We start from the raw sequence: 27,091 nt of genomic DNA, 5'->3' as shown, positions 1-27,091 counted from the left end.
TCACTTCTTTGGCACTATCCGCAATTCTGTTATCTTTTTGATTTTTCTTATTTATGTGCATTCTAGCTATTCTTGTCTCTACTTTTAGAATTTTGTTTTTCTGAGTGACATATTTCAATTCCACTTCCGTTTGTCAGCTCTGGTTGAAAAACCGTCTTGTAATGTTTTAACTTAGTTTTAATTGATATACATTTCTTATTTTATATAGACCGTGTTAATTTTTGAGCTTTTATCATTTTTTTAGTTCTTTATTGCCATGCCGGTTGCTCGGCCAAGTTGTATATCATAATTTCTAAAGTATTTAAATTGCTTCATTACTTGTACTTCTCTGCTATTTACCGTTATATCGTTGATTACTAGTGGTTCTGCTTCCATAATCTCTGTCTTTTAGAATAATACTTGGAGTCCTAATTTTTTGTCTTATGTAGTCTGTTATTTGATTTTTGCTTTCACCAATATTATTATTTAGTAACGCAAAGTCATCTGAGAAACCCTAATTATTTCAGTTTTTTTCATCTTTCTTCGTTCCAACTCTTAAGTTTTAAGGACTTCCTTGTACCACTCCCTCATCACGTTGCCCATAGCAGAGTTGGAAACTAATAGCGATAAACAATGTCCCTGTCTAAACTCTGTTTGTATCGTAAACGACTCAGATATTACTCCTTTAAACGTTACTTTAAATTTGATATTTGTTTAGAGTTAATTTTGTCATTTTCATTAATCTGGGATGGAGTCCGAAATTCGGTAGTGTCTTCACCATTGAAGAACTTATATTTATATTAAATTTCAACTAGTTTTTCTTTGTCAAAAATATTTTTCTTGCTATAATCAGTCTGCATTTTATATCCTCTCTACTTCAGTCATCATCGACTACTTAGTGTGTCATTTCTTAATTCCCTCATGTCACCTGGTTTAATTCGGGTACATTCCGCTACCTTTGTTTTACTTTTTTGATGTTCAGTAACATAATTGCAGTTTAGTAAATAATTTTACAAATGAAATTGGGATAGAGGGCTAAACTTGGTGTCAGCACTTGATCTTTATTTTTCTTCAAACAACATGGTACTTCCTACTTCAAACTCCCCATCCAGTGGTCGAACTATCCTTAAACAGCATCCCACACCCTTATTCGGAGAATGACTACAGAGGCGAAATGTAGGGTTCACCTGAGAAGAACATAGGCACACAGTCTCGCGATGAGTCATCACTTCTTCCACTGTTGCCATTCAAATACTGGAGATGAAAATTTCTACTGCCATCTGCACTCGAGCCAGCTTTGTCTGTGATCACCGCAACCGCAGCAATCGTTTAGTAAGAATTTATTCGTCTGAGGAGAACGATGGTCTATCACACTGGTTTAATTTACGGGCAAAATGCCATGTACAGTTCAGAGAGTTACAGAGAAAGAAAGGAGTTTAAGGTCTAACGTCTAGTCCAAAGATAGATAAAGTTTAACCAAATCAAGGTTTAGCTATTCTGTCTAATCGTTTGCCAGTACTTTCCTACCAGCTAGTGATTCCATTTCACCTCTCTGCATCTCCAGCCTTCGTTCATGTCTGCAGTATTTGATACTGCCCTAGCGGCGAAAAATTAAGTTATTTGACTCAAACGTCTTTTACATGTATTACTGAGATAGTCTTCGAACTGAGCGTGAAGTTCTCTGTTCATCAGGATCACAGATATTCGCACATTGACGACGTGTCAGGTGTGGTCTAAATCAGACAAGCCGACGACGAACGAGAAAGCAATACATACACCCTTATTTGAGTCTTTGCCTTCTATGTGGGCTGGGCAATCCTTAGAATATAAAACTGCACAATGGGTGGGCCTGTGTCGCGAACGTTGTTCTGGTGTCCTTGGCACTCAAAAGTGTGCTGGTTATTAAATCTTTAAATTTTAGATGCCCGGATGAAATATTTCTACTAAATTAACTGAAAAGCAATTATAAATCAGAGTGAACGAGATTCTAAATGTTTTTATACCTCTATTACGCGACATAACCGCTTTAGTTATTCTGCCGTAAGAGTAAAAGGAGAAATTAATACGTGTAGCAAAACAGCTGCCGTCTCCTTCCGTTAAATATAATTATAAAAGGCTTCTGACCACACACTGAAGAGTGGTAACCAGAAGTTAGTTACTTCGTAATAGCGCCAAATATAGATTCTTAAATCTAGGGTGTTTCAGTTTCGGTATCATTTTGTTTGTTGCTTGCACTGAAGATGGCGAAACCCAAAGTGAGCACAGGGAGTCGTGTATATCTTTATTGGGCAATTTAATAGTGATCATATTCAGAGAGACAGTTCTATACACATCATTGGCAATGCAATTTGCTGAGAACAATGCACCAGCCAATAATGTTTGACGTCAAACGAGCTATGGTTCACACTTAATAACAGAAGCATGAGCGAAGCGTAGTTACAAGCCTTGGACGGAGCTGCAAAGTGTAATGATCAAGAAACAAAATATATTCATGAACAATTCAGTTAGGGAAACCTGATTACAGAAAGGACGCTAAGAGACACGGAAATCGTTAAGCAGCCACTGTGATTTAAAATCGCTCATCTGTACCTCAAAAGTCAAATGAAGTTTTCCCTGTGAAACAATAAAAGCTGGTCTAGGAAACCATTAACATGTAAAGATATGACCATAATTTAACTCCTTTACTCAAGTGAAAGATCAGTCTGAATTAGGACTGAAACATCTATTAACTGGATCTATAAAACAAAAGGGAGTAGACCTGGTCAAGGCCAAGGCTACGACCGAGTTAAGGCCTTTTAGGTGTATCTGTGACATACAAACAGAAGAGATTTTACACAAAACCGTTGCATGAATGAAAAATATGGTATATTCTGTAACATAGAAGTAGGCAACTAACTTTACAAAGGGTTTACCTAAGAAGTCAATATGTCTAAGTAGATTAAATACTCCTAAATCTTGGGCAAATTGATCATAGAATTACAATCTATGAATTTTCAAAAATGGTTTAACGTTCTGTCGACGACGAGACCGTTAGAGACGGAGCACAAACTCGAATAGGAAGAGGAGGGGGAAATAAATCGGCCGAATCCTTTTCAGTGGAACCATCTCGCTTTTTAACTTAAGCCATTTGAGAGGACACCGCGGAAAACTTGAGCTGGATCGACGCACGAGGAGTTAACCCGCCGTTCTTCCAAATACGAGTGCAGTGTCTCATCACTACCCTAGCCACATCGCTCACTTGCTGTCAGAAAAAGGATCATTCGACAAACTACTTCACGAAATTTTCGGCATCTGTGAAAGATGGAGCGTTGAGTGTAAATTGTTCATTGCAGTGAAGTATTGAAGAACCTGTTCGTTCAGCTCTCCGTGGAACATAATGACACTGGGATCACTGATAATATTTCTTCACAACTAGTTGCATGATGTTAAACAATGAAGTAAGTAATATATAGAATCTTTTTGCGTGTTCATTGCCTCTGACGAAGATCTTAGAAATGAAGTGCTTTTGATGACATTTCCTCTTGATATTTCTCTTCCGTTTCCCGCATGACTAATGTTGACAATGTACAAATATAATGTACAAATACAAAATACGGCTGCTGTGCAAGGATTAGCAGGTTGATATAGAGCTGTCCTGACGTATACACTGCCGTCCTGGTGTCTCTGATAGCCGGTCGATGTGGCCGATCGGTTCTAGGAGCTTCAGTGTGGAACCACGCGGCTGCTACGGTCGCAGGTTCGAATCCTGACTCGGGCATGGATGCGTGTGATGTCCTTAGTTTAGTTCGGTGTAGGGGACTGATGGCCTCAGATGTTAAGTCCCATAGTGCTTAGAGCCATTTGAACCATTTGTCTCTGATAGAAACTATATGGCTGTTCATTTCTCAAGCTAAAAGTATTTAAAAAAGATACTTGTGTTCTGCACTCAGTCAGGAACGGTTAGCTGGTTTATCAGCCGCAGAATGGTGCTGACGAACAGTCACAGACTTCTTTAACCCACAAGGGACTGTAACAGAATTTTTTTAAAAAATGTTCTAATTTTCAGAACTGAAATCAAGTCTCCGTACATCTCGGAGTAACGTGCTTAGAAAATACCTAGACCCTTATTTCAGTGCGGAAACTACAAATATTCTGGAGTCCATATCTCATAGAGATCACGTAGATAATATTGGGCAAAACACAAGCCTGCAGGAAGACGTATAAGCAAAATTCTTCCAAAGTTCTGTTCGCAAATGGCACAAGAACAGCCATTAAAGTCTAGCTCAAAGATAGTATCCGCTGTCTCTCTCATCACACAGATTCGTGGAGTATAGATAAAAAATGTATGTTTGTATGTAGAAAATATAAAATCCTTAATTACTAATTTAAAAAAATAAGGGTCTATTTTTCATACGCAAAACAAGGAAAACTTGTTTAAGTAAGTCAAGAATTTAACTTACCGAAGTCAAACATTTGATTGTTCAAACTGTGTGTAAGTTCTTAATGGACAAAACTGCAGAGGTCATCCGTACCTAGACTTACGCACTACTTAAAATAACTTAAAATAACCTATGCTACGAACAACACACACACACACCCATGCCCGAGGGAAGACTCGAACCTCCGATGGGAGAGGCCGCGCAGTCAGTGACATGGCGCCTCGAACCGAGTGGCCATCCGCGAGGCAAACATTTGATTGGTAGGTTTTATTTTCACATTGATGTTCACACTTATTTATGTGCTTGTTTGAAATTACCTACTCGTTTTTGTTTTGTCTTTTAATACACTATTAGGAAGTACTTCACTTTTTATTGTACTATTCATTGTTGTAATTAATTTCTTTTTAATTTTTTTATTCTGAGTGTAGGAATATTGTCTTACGCGCTAAACAGCAATTTTCACAAGTTTGGTTTTGCAATTAATTAAAATGTACCTTGCGTAGTGATGTAGGGAAGAACTGGTGTTCCCTTTCTGAATAAATCAGGAAAAATTGTCAAGACTATACATCGCTTTATCAACGTACTTAGAACTGTTTTTAATTTTTTTTTACTCAGGCAGTGATAGGTCGACCAGGATATAGATGTACACTCCTGGAAATTGAAATAAGAACACCATGAATTCATTGTCCAAGGAAGGGGAAACTTTATTGACACATTCCTGGGGTCAGATACATCACATGATCACACTGACAGAACCACAGGCACATAGACACAGGCAACAGAGCATGCACAATGTCGGCACTAGTACAGTGTATATCCACCTTTCGCAGCAATGCAGGCTGCTATTCTCCCATGGAGACGATCGTAGAGATGCTGGATGTGGTCCTGTGGAACGGCTTGCCATGCCATTTCCACCTGGCGTCTCAGTTGGACCAGCGTTCGTGCTGGACGTGCAGACCGCGTGAGACGACGCTTCATCCAGTCCCAAACATGCTCAATGGGGGACAGATCCGGAGATCTTGCTGGCCAGGGTAGTTGACTTACACCTTCTAGAGCACGTTGGGTGGCACGGGATACATGTGGACGTGCATTGTCCTGTTGGAACAGCAAGTTCCCTTGCCGGTCTAGGAATGGTAGAACGATGGGTTCGATGACGGTTTGGATGTACCGTGCACTATTCAGTTTCCCCTCGACGATCACCAGAGGTGTACGGCCAGTGTAGGAGATCGCTCCCCACACCATGATGCCGGGTGTTGGCCCTGTGTGCCTCGGTTGTATGCAGTCCTGATTGTGGCGCTCACCTGCAAAGCGCCAAACACGCATACTACCATCATTGGCACCAAGGAAGAAGCGACTCTCATCGCTGAAAACGACACGTCTCCATTCGCCCCTCCATTCACGCCTGTCGCGACACCACTGGAGGCGGGCTGCACGATGTTGGGGCGTGAGAGGAAGACGGCCTAACGGTGTGCGGGACCGTAGCCCAGCTTCATGGAGACGGTTGCGAATGGTCCTCGCCGATACCGCAGGAGCAACAGTGTCCCTAATTTGCTGGGAAGTGGCGGTGCGGTCCCCTACGGCACTGCGTAGGATCCTACGGTCTTGGCATGCATCCGTGCGTCGCTGCGGTCCGGTCCCAGGTCGACGGGCACGTGCACCTTCCGCCAACCACTGGCGACAACATCGATGTACTGTGGAGACCTCAAGCCACACGTGTTGAGCAATTCGGCGGTACGTCCACCCGGCCTCCCGCATGCCCACTATACGCCCTCGCTCAAAGTCCGTCAACTGCACATACAGTTCACGTCCACGCTACCAGTGTTAAAGACTGCGATGGAGCTCCGTATGCCACGGCAAACTGGCTGACACTGACGGCGGCGGTGCACAAATGCTGCGCAGCTAGCGCCATTCGACGGCCAACACCGCGGTTCCTGGTGTGTCCGCTGTGCCGTGCGTCTGATCATTGCTTGTGAAGCCCTCTCGCAGTGTCCGGAGCATGTATGGTGGGTCTGACACACCGGTGTCAATGTGTTCTTTTTTCCATTTCCAGAAGTGTATTTTAGTGTGTGTGTGTGTGTGTGTGTGTGTGTGTGTGTGTGTTAGGAGGATGGGGGTGGCTGTGAGAAACGGTGTGTGGTCGGCGTCCTGTTGAGTTATGAACAAGCTTCCATGGGACGAGGCTTCTAGGAGAGGGAGGGCATCCCACTTTCGATACTTGCTCCGGCGTCCCTATGTCTGTACTTACATCCCTGCTGAAGTTCTGGATGGTACTACTAACCAGTAGCTGTTGTCTCTGACTGAGTAGACAACTGAGTAGCTTGTGCGTCTACTGTTACGGTCCCCGACAGCCCATAGTGACGTATCTCATCAATACCTTGTTACTGACTGCATTTTACACCGGTGGCAGCGAACCGACAAATTCGTGGAACATCCTTGAGACTGTGGCATCTGGTAAGCTCTGTTACTCTGCGAACTCGGATATGGGACGTTCGACGCGCTGGGTTTCCACTCTCTGGCGGCGATGAAAGGCGCTCATACAGCACTGCGGGTTCATCATCCATTCGACTGCCACGATTACGACTTAATCAGCTGACATGTCCAGCTACTCCATTACCTTTTTCGACAGAAACGGTCTCCCTCAAACACCGTAGCTAATCATATCTTCATGATGGTATTCTCTTCTCACGTCTGTTGATGTGAAATGTTAGGAATGTTTGCACAATAATCGAAGACGAAGTTGCAAAACGAAAATTAAGTACACGAGTGAAAATAATTCAGAATTCTAATTATTTCGTGATTATATTAGTGGTGTACAGGGTATTAAAAAGCGTTCCATGTTTTTGTAGGAAATTGTGGTGGCCACAGATAGAGAAGAAGTGCCATAATCGTACGCCTGGAAACAAATACTTCTTAAAATATGGGCTATTTTAAATGTGTTGAGAACGGTCGGTAGTCATTGTCGTATGCAAGCTTCCTGTCAACGTTCATTGCTCATTTCGCATTGTGTTCCTATTGGCCTCAGAACAACGTTAATAATTCCTTGGAGTCGGAAAACCGTAAAGTGTGGAAAATTCCTATTGTTTCGTGGAGGAAAGGCAAACATGGTATTCTGCTGTGGTACAGCTCAACAACGTCAATCGACGGGCAGGTGTCATGTAAGACGAGCGAAATCCTTACGGCCACATTGCACTTGCAGTGGCTCCATACTTCTCAACAAGGACAGATCACAGCGACTTGCAGCTGGGACCTTTGCCACTCACGAACAAGGGATACCAATAAACGTCACAAAATTTCGCACGCAGTATGTGGAGAAGCTAATGTTAAAGCAAGTAAAAGGCCGGCCGATGTGGCCGAGCGGTTCTATGCGCTACAGTCTGGAACCGCGGGACCGCTATGGTCGCGGGTTCGAATCCAGCCTCTGGCATGGATGTGTGTGATGTCATTAGGTTAGTTAGGTTTAAGTAGTTCTAAGTTCTAGGGAACTGATGACCTCAGAAGTTAAGTCCCATAGTGCTCAGAGCCATTTAAACCATTTGAACTAGTAAAAGACGTTACTGAAGCCAGTGTGCAAATAATTGGAGCTGCTGAAAGGATAGCCAGACTGTCATGCGATCAATTCTGCACGAGTGGTTACTTTATCTACACTACATACAGCGTGTGCAAACTCTCTGGTCACAAGAATACCACGTCAGAGCCTCTGTCTCAAATGACCTCGTTGTCGAAGGGACGTTAAACCCTAAACTTCCATCCTTCCTTTCTAAACTTTCATCAGTCGATGACGCAGCACGGAAGGTCCTTAACTCACAGCTTGAATTTAATTACGGATGGTACAGTTTGACACAGAATCGGGCAGTAGATTACTAAAGTAACCATGAGGCGCCAGATGTAAATCCTCACGTAAGGTATCAGGTTGGCTTTAATATCAATGTGTCGGCATGAATCAAGATGAAGAGACTCTCAGGGACATATATTTTACAGCTCAAAGTAACAGAGACTGTGTCTCAACAATTTCTTTGTGAAAAACTCCCAGCTCTATTGGAGACCGACACGCCTCTAGAAAGGCAACTGATGTCGTTCATACACACTACTATATTCCTTACACCTCTAACGACAATACCTATCACATACGTGTAACGAGCGATAAACTGTTCCAGAATTTCAAGTACCATGATCATCCCATTCACCTCACATTGATGACTTACATTTCCAGCTAGGGAACACATCCCAGCTCCATATGTAACGTTCGCATGTAACAAGGCTGTGCCCTATGAGCGTAATCAAATTCGAGAGTGGTCAGGGGATTAGGCAAAACTTCGTAATTCTACACTCAAGTGCCAAAGAAACTGGTATATGCATGCGTATTCAAATTCAGAGATATGTAAACAGGCAGAATACGGCGCTGCGGTCGGCAACGATATGTAAGTCAGCAAGTGTCTGGCGCAGTTGTGAGATCGGTTACTGCTGCTACAATGGAGTGTTTTCAAGATTTAAGTAAGTTTGAACGTGGTGTAGTCGGCGCACGAGCGATTAGACACAGTATCTCCGAGGAGCGATGAAGTGGGGATCTTCCCGCACGATCATTTTACGTGTGTACCGTGAATATCAGGTATCCGGTGAAACATGAAATCTCCGACATCACTGCGGCAGGAAAAAGACCCTGCAAGAACGGACTTGTGAACAGTACTCAGGAAGCGCTGGAACAATTGTTTTGTCAACCACTTGTTTTGTGGACTAGACACAGTATCTCCGAGGAGCGATGAAGTGGGGATCTTCCCGCACGATCATTTTACGTGTGTACCGTGAATATCAGGTATCCGGTGAAACATGAAATCTCCGACATCACTGCGGCAGGAAAAAGACCCTGCAAGAACGGAACCAACGACGACTGAACTGAGTCGTTCAACGTGGCAGAAGTGCAACACTTCCGAAAATTGCTGCAGATTACAGTGGTGGGCCATCATAAACAAGTGTCAACGTGCGAACCATTCAACGAAACATCATTGATATGGGCTTTCGGAGCAGACAGCCACACTCGTGTACTATTGGTAACTGTGCGACACGAAGCTTTACACCTCGCCTGGAACCGTCAACACCGAAATTGGACTGTTGATTACTGGAAACATGTTGCCTGCTCGGACGAGTCTCGTTTCAAATTGTATCTAGCGGATGGACGTATGCGGGTGTGGAGACAACCTCATGTTAGCAGAGAACTGTTCAAGCTGGTGTAGGTTCTGTAATGGTGTGGGGCGTGTGCAGTTGGAGTGATATGGGTCTCCTGATACGTCTATATACGATTCTGATAGGTGACACGTACGTAAGCTGCCTGTCTGATATCCTGCATCATTCGTGTCCATTGTGCATTCCGACGGACTTAGGCAATTCCAGCTGGATAATGCGATACCTCACGCGGCTCGAATTCTTGCAGAGTGGCCCCAGGAACACTCTTCTGTGTGTAAACGCTTCCACTGTTCACCAAACTCCCCAGACATGAATATTATTGAGCATATCTGGGATACCTTTGCTAGTGTTGTTCAGAAGAGATCTCCACCCCAAGTATTCTTATGGATTTATGGATAGCCCTGCCGGATTCATGGTGTCAGTTCCCTCCAGCACTACTTCAGACATTATTTGAGTCCATGCCACGTCGTGTTGCGGCACTTCTGCGTGCTCGCTGGAGACCTACACTATATTAGGCACGTGTACCAGTTTCTTTGGCTCTTCAGTGTATAAGGAGGAGGAGAAAAATCAAGTACGAGTGGTAACTACAGGGCAGGGCGAACAAACAGATTTTCGCATACATCTACATTTACATATACACTCCACAAGCCAGTTTACGTTGCTTCTGGAGTCATTATCTTTTTCTCTCCTTCCTGTTCCTTTCACGAACAGTGCGCAGAAAGAGTGACTGAAGGTAAGCTTCCTATGAATTCTAATTTCTTTGCTTTTCTCGTCGTCATTTCGCTAGACTATGGCTGAATAGTAATCTGTCGCAGTGTCATTAGTAAGCCTCTGTTGGATGCTCAACTCTTTTCCTGAAGCTTCTGCCACTGGAGTTTGTTCATCATCTCCGTGAGGCTCTAGTCCCGAGCAAACAATTCCGTGAAGAAACGCGCCGCTCGTCTTTGAAACTTTTCCTCATCTGCTACTAATCCTACTTGGTAGGAGGCCAGACTTGTGAACAGTACTCAGGAAGCGCTGGAACAATTGTTTTGTCAACCACTTGTTTTGTGGACTAATTACACTCCCTGAATAATCTTTAAAGGAATCTCATTATAGCGTCTGCTTTTCTTAATATTTGTTTTATGTGCTTATACTAATTTAGGTCACTCCGGACAGTTACTAGTAGGTACTTCACGTTAGTTACAGTTTCCTGTGATTTGTCGTTAATGGTGTAAACAACAACAGTGGATCTCTTCGCCTGTTTATAAGTAATACTTTACACCTTTTTATACAGTCATAAGGAAAAAAAGGATAAACATATTTACACGTGATAAACACAAAGAAAAAACAAAATCGTACAAAAGATTCCACTGAAAACACTACAGTTTCTTCTCAGGTCAGCTCGCGTAAAAAATTGTCTCCTCGTAGTTGGAAACACTTCTGAATACGGCTTGGCATACTCCTTACCAAACAGTCGAGGTAAACCTGTGAGCTACTGTCTCACTCCTCTTCAGAGGCCCCTTTGCTGTCCTATAAGGTCTCTGGTAGGACAGGACGATTGCAAGACATTCGTTTTAGCATGGCCCATGCACTCTCAATGCAGTTGAGATCTGGAGAATATGGGGGCCGTTCCATCCAAATGATTCTACGCTCCATTAGGAAGGTGTTCACAAGATTATGACGGTGGGGGCGTGCAGCGTCGTTCATCAGCGTAAATTCCGCTGCAGCATGTTCACCAAATGGGGCCTCAATGCTTGCAGGGATGCTTTCGCCCCAGTTGTTCTCCACTGTATTGTTGCATGTGGTGTCCCGCTGCCGTACAAGATTCCACCCCAAAACATGACTGAACCGCCTCGATAAGGGTGGCGGTGTGCTATACAGTTACGGTGGATCTTTGTCCTCGTTGCCCCTACACACAGATATGAGTACTGTCACGGCGGAGACAGACAGAACTCTCATCAAAAAAGAGTGTCGTGTCCCGCTGGTAATTCCGTGACCAAGCGACACGAACCCGTCTCCGAACTCTGTTTAGAGAAGGAGCCTATAGAGGTCTCCTGGCATGTAATCCCTGCTCACGGAGCCTTTTTAGTACCGTTTGTGTTGACACCTGCACTCTTGTAGCTGTTTTGGTACTGCCACCGTACACGTATAGCACTGTTTTGAGGGTTTCTGTTTGTTGTTGTAAGTTGATAACGGTCCTGCACAGCTGTTGTTTTCCTTCCACGGCCACGTCTGTGACGATTCTGAACTGAGTCTGTCGCTTGCAGTAGTTCCATATTATAGAGACATCACTTTGACCTAGAGCGATATGCATCCTACGTCCACCAGTCTCATTCTCTGCTTCACTGGAGTGACTATAAAGGCCTTTGATCATACGTTACTGTTGTGCGAACCATCCAGAAGTAACACAACTCTCTTCATGAAATGCAGCACAAGTACCGCAATGTTTATGCGTGAACGATTGCCACAGACTGCACATACTGCCCCTCACAGTAGAAACATGGGCTGTTTGAGTTACAATTACGTTACAAACAAACGAACATAATGATATCATAACGTTCTAGGCGTATTTTTAAAGTAAATACCGTTTTGAAATTAAGAAAATACGTACTAAGATATCTCAATAATTTTATGTTTTCATGAAAGCCTGTACCTTAATCTACGCACTGACGCCGTTACAGACTGATTCGTCCTTGTTTACGTTGTGTACTGAGTGTTTAAGATGTCTCCGATAATCGTGAGTCCCGCTAACTGAGAAGTACAGGGTGTTATAAGATTTATAATCCTAAAGGCCTAAGAGCGATTGATATTCATCGTGAGATCTGTGAATGTTTTCATTATGAGTGATGGAATGGTAAGAAAGTGGATGAGAGCATATAAATATGGCCGCACAAATGTGCATGATGAACAACGCAGTGAGCGTCCTTCGGTCGTTAATGGAAGTTTGGTGCAGGAAATGGCCAATAAGTTGAGAGAAAACAAACGCTTTACGATTTCCTCCTTGCGGGATGACTTTCCTAATGTTTCTCGTAGTGTTATTATATAGCATTGTGACCGCGCACTTGAATTACCGAAAATTGTGTCACGTTGGGTACCGAAAATGTTGACGGATGTGCACAAAACCAAACGTTTAGACAGTGCATTGACTTTATTGAGCGGTACTGCAACGACGGTGATGATTTCTTAAGGCAAATTGTTACGGGCGATGAAACATAGGTGGCCTACGTCACACCAGAGTCAAAGCAACAGTCCATGTGAGTTGAGCAAGGGCATCGTTTTGCTGCAAGACAATGCGCGTCCGCATGTGGAGAATCAGACCAAAGATCTCATCACATATTCTCAATGGGAAGCTCTAGATCATCCTCCGTACAGCTCCGATCTTGCACCCAGTGACTACCATCTGTTCCTGCACTTCCAGAAACACCTGGGCGGTCATCGTCTTCAAGATGATGGTACAGTGGTTAACAAGTCAGGCCGCAGACTTCTACGAGGAGAGTATTCAGAAACTGGTTCAACGTGCCTCAATATTCACAGAAATTATGTAGAAAAGAAGATTAAGGTACAGGCTTTCACGAAAAAATTAAATTATTGAGATATCTTAGCACATCCTTTTTTAAATTTCAAAACGGCACTTACTTAAAAGCACGCCTCGTATTTCTGGATCCCAATGGTCTGTACGAAAGTTTGAGCAATATACTACATTTATTTTGTCCACTGCATCTGTCATTTTAAATCCATTAAGAACGACGCATTGTCAGGAAATCCTCATCGCAGTGGAAAATCTCAAATACTCATTAGGGTTGTATTGTGAAATGGTGGTAATTACGGCCCCTTAATTCAGCAAGGAAGGAAAACCGGAAAGGGCTGGACCAGTGGGGATTTTGAACACATAAATTTATTTTACACAGTCGCACTCACATAGCCGTGAATGAGGCTTTTATTTCTTTTAAATTGACTGAAAGGCCAAGCAATGATATTCATTTGAAATTCAATGTTAATTTAAATAATTCACAGAAAATGTAAAGTTAACTTTAACCCAAGATGACTAAATATTATTTAGAGCAAGACGTGCCCCACATAAGACACAAAATGTGGTAAGGGTAAAGTCGTAATGAATGCAGACATAATTCTAAACAACAGTACTAGAACAGATCAGAAGGGACTTAATTATCAAATGGTAAGAAAACATGATTTAAACTTGACTGGTTACAAAAACTTAAAACCTTACTTAAAGCAATGAAAAACAATTTATCAGCAATTTCTAGGCAAGATAATTTTAAACCCAAAAACAAACGTCAATTGAAAATTCAACAAATTTCCAATAACACGAGAAAATTAAGTTACAACAGATTAAACTATATGTTGGGGTCTCAATGCACATTAAAATTTGCTTAAGGTGAAGGCCACAAGCTAACGGATACAAATTAAGAATTATTCAAAGTATAAACTTAACTTGAACAGGAACATTAAGTAGTGTGGGTGCGGTTGGAGGAAACAGCGCGAAAGACAGACAGCGGCAAAAGCTGCCGAGTGTATGCACTTCAAATTACGTAAAAGCCGGTTAAGCAAGCCAACAGGGGTGAATAATTGTGCCCGATCGTGGGTAACACGTACCAGGAATGGAGTACAAAAGATTATTAACGGCAGTTTCTATTAAAGGACACTCGCATGACATTCAGAGCTCATCCGTGCACACATTAGTCCATAGCGATTCGGAGGGAACAAATGTACTCTGGAACAGACTAAAATTTATCGGAGCCACATAAATAGAACAGACGCATAATATAATTTCATAGCCTTCATGTTTTGGGGGGCTCGACCTCTACTTGCTTCACAGTCGGGGCGTGAAGAGCCTCAAGACGTCTCATGACCTGCGTGTCCACAACACAGGCACTCCCACTCATTTCTGTGCTGCTACTGGGTCATTCTCAACCATCGACCTCCCCTTCTGCTCTACATCCCTTGTAAACTCTGTGCAGTGGGAAGTCATTGACAACCTTCGTTCCAGTGACCAGTTTCCACTCCACATTCACGTACTGGTTGGAGCATTATACGAAGAGAAGTGGCCAAAATGGATGGTCATCAGGGCTAACTGGACGCTGTTCGCTCTGCTGACTGTGTCTGAACTCCGCGACAGAGTCCAGGAATGCGTGGACCACGTTACATGAGTGATCTGTCACGCCACTGACTTATCCACCCCAAAGCCGTCAGGTCGTCTTAGGAGGCAACCTGTACCTTGGTGGACCGGTGAGTGCCACTCAGCAATCCAGGCCAGGCGTGCTGGTTTTCAACAGCCTGACAACATTTGGTGTGACAAAAGCGGAGGCTCGATGTTTAATTAAGGAGAGCACGAAAAGGTCATGGCAACCGATCCTGGACTGCATCAACTATTCCACTTGTTCTACGAAAGTATGGGAAGCTATGAGGGGTCGTTTACCAATAGAAGCAGAGCTGAAGTAGGGGTGTCTCCTAACAATGCCCAGAGGCATCGCTCAGACGCTGGCAGAGAATTTTGCACAAACTACACCCAGTGCCAGGCAGGATCCGGCGTTTCGTCGCTACCGTGTGACTTTAGACAGGGAGAAATTGGACTTCAGGTCAAACAATTCTGAGACTTACAAATACCCTTTCTCCATGTGGGAGCTGGAATCAGCACTGCCTGAGACTCGTGATACTGCACCTGGTAACGACCAACTCCGGTACTGCATGCTTCGACATTTGCCAGCAGAGTCAAAGGAAATCCTTCTGGAATGTTTTAATCTTATACGACAGTCAGGTAACATCCCCAACTCGTGGTCAGAAGCACTTCCGATACCTCTTTTCAAATCTGGAAAGCACCGGACATCTCCCAGTGATTGGAGTATCGCCTTAACGACTTGTGTAGTAAAGACCCTGGACCGTATGGTTACTGTCATCTGGTCTGGTTGTTAGAGACCAGACGACTCTTTATCCACTCTCAGTGCGGGTTCCGGAATTTTCGGTCCGCTCTCCACCATCTGACCCGGCTAGAGGCAGCTATTCAGCAAGCTTTCCTGCGTAAAGTTCACTATATCGGAATATTCTTCTATATCAGTAAGGCGTATGGTACTGTTTGGAGACACAGCATTGTCACACAACTGCATCAATGCGGTTTTAGTGGCCACGTCCGCATTTCCGTAACGTCTTTTCTGTCTAAGCGGTTTTTAAGATGTTAACACACTGTCAAATGGTTTTGAGCAGGAGAATGATACCCCTCTGGGCAGTATTTTAAGTGTTATTCTCTTTGCCATAGCCATAAACATTATCACATCGACAGTGCCCCTTATTTGTGGACGAATTTGCTGCTTTTTGTTCCTCCTCCAGTCCTGCAACAGCCAGCCATCAGTTGCAAACGCACAGTGCAGAGGATGGAGGAGTGCATTGCGAAGAGGAGTTTTCAGTTTCCAAGAAGTAAACGTGGGTGTATTCATTTTAATCGTTCTCGTCGTAATTTTAATTTACCTGCCTCGCTTATGGGGGACACTGTTCTACGTTTTAGAGACTTCGTGACGTTTCTGGACATTATTTTTGACTCCAAAGTGTCGTCGTTGTCACACCTGAGAGAAAGGAAAGCCAGAACCCAGGAGGCTCTGAACATCATAAACTGCCTTAGTCGAAGGTCTTGGGGAGCTTCCATGGCGGTGGCTTTCGTACAGAACTACAATTACTTTTTCTCCATTGTTTCAGCGCAAGTGCGGTCAATTCCAGTGCATAAGTGTATAACAATTTCAGGGATGTTTTCCAATTTCGTTTGTTTTAATAAGCGTAAGGGCGCCGATAACCTTTCCACTGAGCGCCCATAAGCTCCAAACACACACACACACACACACACACACACACACACACACACACACACACCTGTACTATAATGTGCATAAATTCTGAGGTGTACACAGCCAAGATATGCTTTAAATATATGTTTACATAAATTAATTACAAAATTTCATATCTAAATTTCGGACAAGAAGTTGCATCAAAACTGACAGTCTCGAGAAGGGCACGATATTCTAGTAAAATTAATGGGTATTTTTAACACAAGTCATTTTTAAACTACTTGCGTCTCCGCCTGTTCGCTTGGATAGGTCTTGCGACTAGACTGGTAACATTGCAGCTAGGTGAAGGCTCGTGTCCACAGGATGACCTAACAGCTATCAACAACAAACTGGACACAATATGTGGATCCACAGGTACAACCAACAAACCCACAGGAAGTTGCGTAAGAAAGACAGAAGGGGAAAGAACCTCCACTAAGAAAAAAATACCAACGAAACTGATCTCCTAGATTGAAATAAATGGCATTCGAATCATTTAAACGGTCGTTTAGCCGCGGTTTGCAGACTACTGTTCACAATCGTTATACCTGCTGATCTGCTGATTATTCTGACTGCATACATTCACTGTGTGTTGTGTACATAATGACGTTATCAATGTTATGAGAATTTATTGTTGTTATACTTCTCAGATTAATTGTGTGATACGTGTATTTTTCTAATTTTCCGATTTTGCATTTCAAAGGTTGTATTTTTCTAAATTGGAATTTTTCAGATGCTATGGTAAAGAAATGCACTACTCACTAACGAAAACAAACTATTATTACTGTTATTATTATTTCATTAACATATTTCTATATTTCATAGTAATTTAATTCGTTATAAGTATACAACAGATGTTCTAACATAGCACTGTTTAATTATTGAAAGGACACACACAGTGGTTTCCGACTGTATGTACAGACTAATCTCAAGGAACTGCTCTAGATGTTTCGATACGGTTTCCATGAATAGATAGAATGACTCACAGCGAAGTACGTGTATATACTTTATTACCTGTAAGTAATAATGAGTGTCATTCTTCCTACCTTTATCTTTTTCCTATTTAATTAGCGTTTGTAGCTACGTCTCCTGCCACTGATGGGGGCTATCAGCTGGTTAGCTATGATGCAGACGGTATCTGGAGGGAAAAGCAGTACAATAAAGAGCCATTATAACTCCACGAATAGCAAAGCTTGACCAAAGTCACTGTCGGGCTTTATGGTTTACTGGTAAAACGCGCGCGGTTAGATGAAAGGTCGTGAGATCGAGTTCCGTCTGGCCCACGTACTTTTCAGTCTCACTTTTCACGCACGGTTCGACACTCAATATGTGGAGACTCGCCAGAAACGACAAGTGGTTTCGATTACTTATTTATAAATACTTCGTGCCAATTGGCTGAATTGTGATGAACTAATGTCCCCTGCTGAGTTTTGCTGTCCATTTGTAGTGGTTGTTTGAGGGAACTGGTGGTTTTAATAATTGTAGTCGCTAATATACTGACGGGAAAAAAAATCACAACACCAAGGAGATGAGCGACATAAATGAAAGATGGTAGTCGTCTTTCTACAACTCAAAGATGGTATCTGTTCATATTTCGCACCAGTCGCGTAAGAGTAGCGCCACTACGAGGATGCAAATCAGGTTTGCTCTAAATACACGCTGTAACGGTCGTGAACGTTAGTTACCTTTGAGATTGGAGGTGCTAAATAGTCACGAATTCCTTTAAGGCGGCAAAGACGCCATTGTAAACACGTCACCGAGTTAGAACGATGCCGTATAATAGGACGGCGAGAAGCTGGATGTTCCTTCTGCGATATTGCAGAAAGACTTGTCAGGACTGTAGCCACTGTATATCATTGCTTACAGCAGTGGGAGCGAGAATGTTCGGTCGCAACACCAGGCTCTGGACGACCACGTAGCATTACGGAGAGGAAGACCATCGTGTTCGGCGTATGGGTCTGGTCCATCGTAAAGCATCGACAGCAGCAATGTGAGCAGCAGTTGGCACCACTGTGACACAAAGAACTGTTATAAATCGGTTACTTCAAGGACAGCTCCGAGGTAGACGTCCTGTGGCGTGCGTCCTTCTGACCCCAAACCACCGCCATTTGGGACACAGAGGTGTCAAGCGAGAGCTCATTGGAGGGCTGGACGGAAGTCTGCTATGTTTTATGATGAAAGATTGTTCTGGTTCGATGCCAATGATGGCTGTGTGTTTGTTAGGAGAAGACCAGTTGAGGGCTTGCAACCAACCTGTCTCTGTGCGAGACACGCTAGACCTACATCGGGAATTATGACGTGTTGTGCGATTTTGTATGACAGCAGGAGCATTCTCGTGGTTATCCGACGAACCCTGACGTTATTCTGGCGGTTCGACCTGTTGCGCCGCCAGTCATGAACAACATCCAAGCGGCGTTTTTCAACAGAATAACGCTCGCTCACATACTCAGCATCGACCTGTTGCCGTGCCCTACTCGATCACCAGATCTGTTTCCGATCGAACTCATATGGAACACCATCGGACAAAAACTGCAGCGTCATCGACAAACAGCAATAATAGCCCTTGTATTGACGACCAAGTGTAACAGACACGGAACTCCAACCCAGAAACTGACGCCTGGCATTTGTACAACGCATTGCATTCAACATTCTGGTGGTTACACGGTTATCATAGTACCAGAATTTCACGCTTAAAATGGCTTAACTCGCGTTTACATTAATCTGTCATCTTGTAATGTACATTACTCTACGTTAATTATTTTTTGGTATTGAGATTTTCTTTGCGTCAGCCTAGATAGACTGATGCGCGACATAGGTTTGTGGATAAAGTAATTACGGATACGTCAGACAAGCAGTCCACTCGTAGATACTTGAGACACCTATGTGACTTGGCAGAAAATCATAGGAAGTTCTGGTCTTATGTTAAATGACTAAGTGGATCGAAACAGCACATCGAGACACTCTGGGATTGAAACAGAGGATGACACGCTTAAAGCCGAAATACTTAACACCTCCTTCTAACAGCCGTGTACCGCAAGTCTCTAGAGGAACGGAAGGTTCCAAATGATTGGAAAAGACCACAGCTAGTCCCAGTTTTCAAGAAGGGTCGTCGAGTAGATGCGCAAAACTATAGGCCTATGTCTCTGACATCAATCTGTTGTAGAATTTTAGAACATGTTTTTTGCTCGCTTATCATGTCATTTCTGGAAACCCAGAATCTACTCTGTAGGAATAAACATGGATTCCGGAAACAGCAATCGTGTGAGACGCAACTCGCTTTATTTGTTCAGGAGACCGACAAAAAATTAGATACAGGCTCCGAGGTAGATGCCATTTTCCTCGACTTCCGGAAGGCGTTCGACACAGTTCCGCACTGTCGCCTGATAAACGAAGTAAGAGCCTACGGAATATCAGACCAGCTGTTTGGCTGGATTGAAGAGTTTTTAGCAAGCAGAACACAGCATGTTGTTCTCAATGGAGAGACGTCTACAGACGTTAAACTCTGGCGTGCCACAGGGGAGTGTTATGGGACCATTGCTTTTCACAATCTATATAAATGACCTAGTAGATAGTGGCGGAAGTTCCATACGGCTTTTCGCGGATGATGCTGTAGTATACAGAGAAGTTGGAGCATTAGAAAATTGCAGCGAAATGCAGGAAGATCTGCAGCGGATAGGCACTTGGTGCAGGGAGTGGCAACTGACCCTTATCATAGACAAATGTAATGTATTGCGAATACATAGAAAGAAGAATCCTTTATTGTAAAATTATATGATAGCGGAACAAACACTGGTAGCAGTTACTTCTGTAAAATATCTGGGATTATGCGTGCGGAACGATTTGAAGTGGAATGATCATATAAAATTAATTGTTGGTAAAGCGGGTGCCAGGTTCAGATTTATTGGGAGAGTCCTTAGAAAATGTAGTCCATCAACAAAGGAGGTGGCTTACAAAACACTCGTTCGGCCTATACTTGAGTATTGCTCATCAGTTTGGGATCCGTACCAGGTCGGGTTGACAGAGGAGATAGAGAAGATCCAAAGAAGAGCGGCGCGTTTCGTCACAGGGTTATTTGGTAACCGCGATAGCGTTACGGAGATGTTTAGCAAACTCAAGTGGCAGACTCTGCAAGAGAGGCGCTCTGCATCGCGATGTAGCTTGCTCGCCAGGTTAAGAGAGGGTGCGTTTCTCGATGAGGTATCGAATATATTGCTTCCCCCTACTTATAGCTCCCGAGGAGATAACTAATGTAAGATTAGAGAGATTCGAGAGCGCACGGAGGCTTTCCGGCAGTCGTTCTTCCCGCGAACCATACGCGAGTGGAACAGGAAAGAGGGATCATGACAGTGGCACGTGAAGTGCCCTCCGCCACAGACCGTTGGGTGGCTTTCGGAGTATAAATGTAAATGTAGATAGATGTAGAACCCCGGGCGGATTGCTCGTTTTAAATATTTTATTGTTGCTGCTATTAAAATTGTAAATATCTATGGGATGTTAAAAGGTAGGGATGGTGACGGCAAGCTTTATTTGTAGATGGAGTGGAGCAGAGACAGTAACAGAGAAAGACCCCTCTACAGGACCTAACAATGTGTCTGCTCCTGCCAACAATCCTTTCCCAGATGGCATACATAACAGCTTCAGCCCCTGCACAACTGCATCAGAAGGGAAAACTTGGATGTGTTGCAGGCTGTGTCCGTGAGTCGCACCATCTGCGCCACAACGTACGTGGAAACGTCGGCCAAGGCGTCGGCCAAGGCGGTGCGCGACGCCTTCGAGGTGGCGGCGCTGGCGGCCCTGGGCAAGCTCAACAAGCACCACGCGCTGCTGCTGCAGCAGCGCGGCCGCGGCTACCCCTGCAAGAGCAAGCTGGACCTGAAGGCCGAGCTCAAGGGCCGCGCCAAGAGCTGCAGCATCATGTGATGCCCGCCGCCCACACCACCGACGTCGACACCAGTGCCACGACCGCTGCGCGGCGCGTAGCTGCAGTCGGCACCGCCACTGCGCTAGCAGAGGTGGCTGGTGACAGCTGCCTCGCACGAGCCCAGCTGGCGAAGGCACTTCCGGCCTGCACGACACACAAGCCCGGTCTTGAAGATGGTCGTCAGTCAAAATTATGAACTCCGAAGGAAGGTGTATAAATGGCAACTCAATCAGTGACGGAATACAGCGAAACATATGGCTGTCGCCCTTCGAAAAATGCATACTATTGGGAACATTACGGAGAGGTAGATGTGTGATACTAACAACATGTAAGCGAATACTACCTTTCGCGGCCAATTTCTTTGATGAAATCTTACCTGTTTATGATCCTGAATAATAGCTTCGTTCCGACGCTATTTGTCCAAAGGATGACAAACTGGAAACTCGTCGAATCTTGTTCCACGACGAGAATTTAAGAGAAAGAAATTCACAAACGGAGCAAGTCAATAACGCGTTGGTCCGCCTCTGGCCCATATGAAACCAATTATTGGGCGTAATCCAGATTTATGACTTCTGAACTTTTACTTTACAATAATTTTAAAATAATTTACAGCTAATGAAGTAGCTACATTCATTGCAAAATATTTTTGTTCTCAAGATAATAAATGCCTAGAAAACATAAGCCTGTCAATAGTACTGCCTTTAGGTCCAAAAATTTATACAGTTCCGCACTTCTCTGCACAAATGTTACCAAACATCTGTGTGCCGTATCTGGACTGACTTAAACCGTTTCTGTACTTTATCTTTCAAAGATATATGCGTATCTGTACCAATTCCACAGACATACACAAAATACACTCTACGAAAGAAAGAAAAAAACGATGAATTAATTATCAGAATGGGACAGATATCGGCAGGCAGATTGTACACACAAACCAGTCATTAAAATTTCAGAAAAATTGGATTATTTATTCAAGGGAAAAACCATCGAGAACTGAGCAAGTCAATAACCCACTGGTCCACCTATGATGTTTATTCTAGCTCTCATTCGGCTTAGCACTGTTTGGCAGAGTTCTTCGATGTCCTCATGTCGAATATCGTGCAAAATTCTGTCCAATTGGCGCGTTAGATCGCCAGAGATTGACACAATATCCTTCAAGAGGACATCCAACAACTGTATCAATCAATGCCAAGCCGAATAATGTTTTTATAAGGGCAAAAGGCGGACCAAGGCGTCTTTGATTAGCTCATTCTACGAAGCTCTTTGTCTTGAATGAATCATCCAACTTTTCTGAAATTGAAATCATTTGTTGCTCCGTACATGTACATTATATCTTCTGATTTCCATCCCGTTCGGATACTTCCTTTTTTGTAGCGCTTCGATTATTTTTGAAGAGTTTAATTTAATTAAATTTATGACTCCAATAAAGAAAGTTGATCAAGGATTAGACATGCTTCACCCATATTTCTGGCATTCAATTCCAAATAAAATCAGTCTCTTCTTTCGAAAAATCCATTGAAGTTTAACACAATATGATGCATGTATGCTGGTGCTGCAGCCATTGTTGTTTGAACTGTACAATGTTCTTGGTTCCCAATCCGTGACTTCTTTTTGTTTTTCACGGAATGTACTAGATAAAAGAACAAGAAATTGCAGCTTTTCGCTTCGAAGCTCTTGAAGCACAGATCTCATAAAAAAAAACCACCTCAGAGTGGGCATGGACCATTTCGTGGGTCCTAATAAGAGTGACAAGAGAAATGTTAGGAAACAATTGTAGCAAATACTTTAGTATGTACTTGTTTAAATGGAGATATGGAGATGCAAAATGCTTTTTTTTTTTTTTGATCCGCTATTCATTAACAAGTTACTTCGTTGAAATGGCATACAGTAATAACAATACCTATTGCCACAGACTTCAGGAAATAACAAATTCGACAATGATTATTCATTTTTTGGTGGATTTTCGCTAAGAAAGTAATAGTGATGCAAATGTTAATCACATAAAATATGTTTCCCACTAACTAAAATTAATGGCACAAATTTTTATACTGAGAACTTAGACCATTCAGATTACACTGACAACGCACAAACTGTCATATGGTAACGATTTTCGCGTTACTTTCCGTCCTTAAATGTTGAAAATTGCAGTATCTGGCTTATGACAAGAAGGTGTCCTGACTCATGCTACTGGAAGATAACAGTGCTCTTGGGTTTATACGTTATCATTGTGCGAGTAATTTGATTCGAATTTACTCTTTTTCGCAGAGGTGTTTCCGTTACCCAAATCAATTCTGTTCCTTGTAATTCCAAGTTAGAAACAACTAGCTTAGTTGCAGAGTTTTCACAATATCAGACTTGCTTAGAATAACAGATATCATAAGTCTGCTCCTTTTCATCAAGATAATTTTGGCAGTTAGTTTGCTGCAAAATACCTCTTGAATATATTCTCAATGAAGGTTAGATTAGCAGTACGACAAAAAAACCTTGTAGTATTAGACAATTAGGTACATGACTCGACACTTGATTCAACATCTATAAGTGTGTGACTTTTAGGTAATATGTTTTGCATCAGTTCTGCAATGATTTATGTCATTTGTGAAATTGTGTAGTGATCTAATGCCCTCTCGTGTGAACATCATTCATGTATGACACTTGTTACTCATAGAACGTCCACATATTTGTCACTACCAGATCAAATGTAATGCTATAGTTAATAATAAGACGATACCTTTAGATCTTAAAAGCAGTGGTTAAATATGTGAAGACTGAGAAGTTAAAAGAACATCACATAAATTGTCAAGCAATTTTCTTCATACATTGGCGTGAGTTCAATGTTTTAGAACGTATTGTATCTTGTGAGTGCTTTCTAATTACAGCTTAAAACCTGACACAGAGCATCTGTCAACTGTCTGCATATATTTGGGTGAGATAAATGGTTTTCAGCCTCTGGTAAGTTGTGAGTACTTTCTGATTACAATATATACAGTTCAACACAAGATTATAAAATTGTTGGAAAATATGAGAAGTGTATGTTTAGATAAATAATTCTTGATTAAAGATAAAAATGTAAAAAGTAAATTTATTTCACACTAATAAAGCAGAGAATCTATGTTATTAGTTTAAAATTCAGTAATGAGGAAAATGTTGTGGATATAAATAAAGTTAAAGAGTGCCAGTCTTATGTAGATATATTTAATGAAGGTATGTAACATTAAAATGTTTAACTTGAATCTATAGGCAGTGTTTATGCCACACAGTTGAAAAGAAAGTCACTTAAATTTTTATAATATTACAAATTGTTGTGTTTGAGATGTAGTGATAATGGGACTGGTGATTTACTGAACTGAATTACGTGAGTTTGATATACCACTGACCTGTCAGTGAGTTTAGAATATTACTATTTTTGTACTTATTGTGTACTGTAGAAGTAGCTTCTTACAGTTATTGAATAATAATATGAAAAATGTACTTTCATTATTAAAGATTTTCAGAGCTCTGCAGCTGAGATTGTATACATACCCATATAATTTGTTAACGATAACTGTACTGTGCATTTAACTGAAACAGCAGTTTTTCATTGTTTACCAAGCATTTAGTGTCATATAGTTAACAAATCCTTGAAAATGCATAGTACTTTATTTCTGTCTGGTTGCTTTAAAGGAATCTGTTTCAGGACATCAATATTACAGGAAAAATGTTGTAAATATTGTGTACAGATGTGGAACTATAATGTTATTGATATGCAAAAGTACCTATGTTGTCTTGTGCAGATATTTCAAATGAAAATAATGAATGTGAAGTAATAGCTGTAAAGTACACCTTATGATTTAATTTTCATCAAAATACCAACATACTATCTAAAAATAGAGAAAATATTCACACTCTCAAAGGTAACACAGGATTTTAATGAACTCTTACCTTGTTTGATAGCTCTGAACTGACATTAATGAATTCCATTTACTAGATAGAAGGATCTGATTCTATTAGCATACATTTGGCTGCATAATGTGTATGCTGAGTAGCTACACTATTTAATTGAAAATATGAAAAAATGTTTCACCTACAAACATCTTTTGATATTTTGGATGACTGTCAAAATCTGAGGTGAGCTGTTTCAAGTTTTCTAGAAGTGCAAATAAATAGTGAGGAAACACATACATATCCAAAACAGTACCTTAAAATCACTGTGGTATAGGTACCTGTAAACAGCAGTTGATGGCAGTTCTGGTATGAAATTAAAGAAATGGATTGTACTGATTTACACTACCTGTTATAAAGTGATAAATATCGTATATGAATGAAAACAGATTGGCAAAAGTAATGCAACAAAAGCTATCACATGACAGAAAACGTGTTTTAGAAATAAATTTGTTTACATGACAGGTCAAACCAAAAATTAATTACTGCATTGGAACATGTTCAGTGATATTATGTATTATCTGCTGCACAAGTTAGTATTACATTGTTTTTAAATCTTGGCATCATCAGTTTCAGTTACCATGTGTTTCAGAAAAATGTGCCATTTTAAAATTATTTTGATGGTAAATGTTCAGTAATGTATGCGCACAAAGTTGTACTTTCACTTTGAAACGTAAATTTTCCCTGTTGTTGGTGGTTCATCAATGTATCAGTAAAACTTATGTAGCAAATAAGCTGTACTAGTAAATTTAATTATCTAAGATACTGAAACTGCTAAAGCTCTATCCTTTGATAAGCTCAAGAGTTTACTTTAATGTAAAATGTTTCAGCAGTTCGGAATTTACTTTGTATTTCTATGGCGTAATGTTTCTAATAATGAGACAAACATGATGGCTGAGAGAAAAGGCCTACGAAGTGTAAATATGTAATATATTAGTATCAACACTTTCAGACATAATGTATTTTCCATGTTGTTATAATAGCTTTGTACAATGAGGAAACAACTATGACATAGATAGATCATTAGTGCAACACTTTCGTGTGAATGGTATCCATACCATATACCCCAGACACTAACACGTTAGACATACATTTTACCTGCCTTCAATGTATTGTAAGTGTAATAAATATATATACTGGATTGAGAAGTTTCTGAAGAAACATTTTTTGTGGTGTGATACATATTGAGAGCACTCTTTTCCACTACTATCACCTTCCTTCCCAAAAATTCTATAAGGTTGAAGTTATATAATTATTTCCTTTCCCCCTAATTTTAATAATTTTGGGCCATAACATTGTGGTCTTCTACAGATTTGTAATGAGTAGGAAGTTAATATGACCCTGAAAATCGCAGTTCATGTTATTAGCGAGAAACTCCTATTCATAGGAAGTAAATTATGACTCACTGTTCACACAGGAATACACCTAATAAGGAATGTGGATTTGATGATCAGAGTTAACATACAGCCCCCTCTTTAGATATTCTTCATAATTAAATAATATTCAAAACATAGGTTAATTTTGGTTTACTGTAAATCTAATCCAAACTTTCACACTTAATTTTCTGCCGTTAATTTATGGTCATACCAGATTCTCACAAAACTGTTTTCATTGTAATGTGCACACAGTTTAATACCACAGTTAATATGAATAAAAGTGTAGCTAGAAGAAATTGTTGTAACTGAATGTATGTACAGTAAGTATAATAAACTTTTATTACAATCGAGTGCATATATGAAAATGAATTGTTTTATAAATTAGCAGTTAACTAATTTCCCAAAATTGTTTGAAAGGCTTACATAAGAAATACTTTAACATATCATGAATGGAACATACCATTTATATAGTTCATTGCCTTAGACAGT

At 41.6% G+C, this 27,091-nt stretch overlaps 1 protein-coding gene across 1 annotated transcript in view; it reads left to right on the top strand.

Moving 5' to 3' along the window:
- LOC126319774 (ras-like GTP-binding protein Rho1) overlaps positions 1-26,374 on the top strand; it is a 275,497-nt gene extending 249,123 nt beyond the window's left edge. Inside the window, exon 5 of the mRNA XM_049993520.1 lies at positions 21,074-26,374. Coding sequence (XP_049849477.1) covers positions 21,074-21,307 — 234 coding nt within the window. The 3' untranslated portion in view covers positions 21,308-26,374. The remainder of the gene's footprint in view (positions 1-21,073) is intronic.
- Positions 26,375-27,091: the final 717 nt, after the last annotated feature.

This window comes from Schistocerca gregaria, chromosome 2 (assembly GCF_023897955.1).
Source record: "Schistocerca gregaria isolate iqSchGreg1 chromosome 2, iqSchGreg1.2, whole genome shotgun sequence".
Lineage (NCBI taxonomy): Eukaryota > Metazoa > Arthropoda > Insecta > Orthoptera > Acrididae > Schistocerca > Schistocerca gregaria.
The sequence above is the reverse complement of the archived record's forward strand: the minus strand, read 5'-3'. Positions and strand labels throughout refer to the sequence as shown.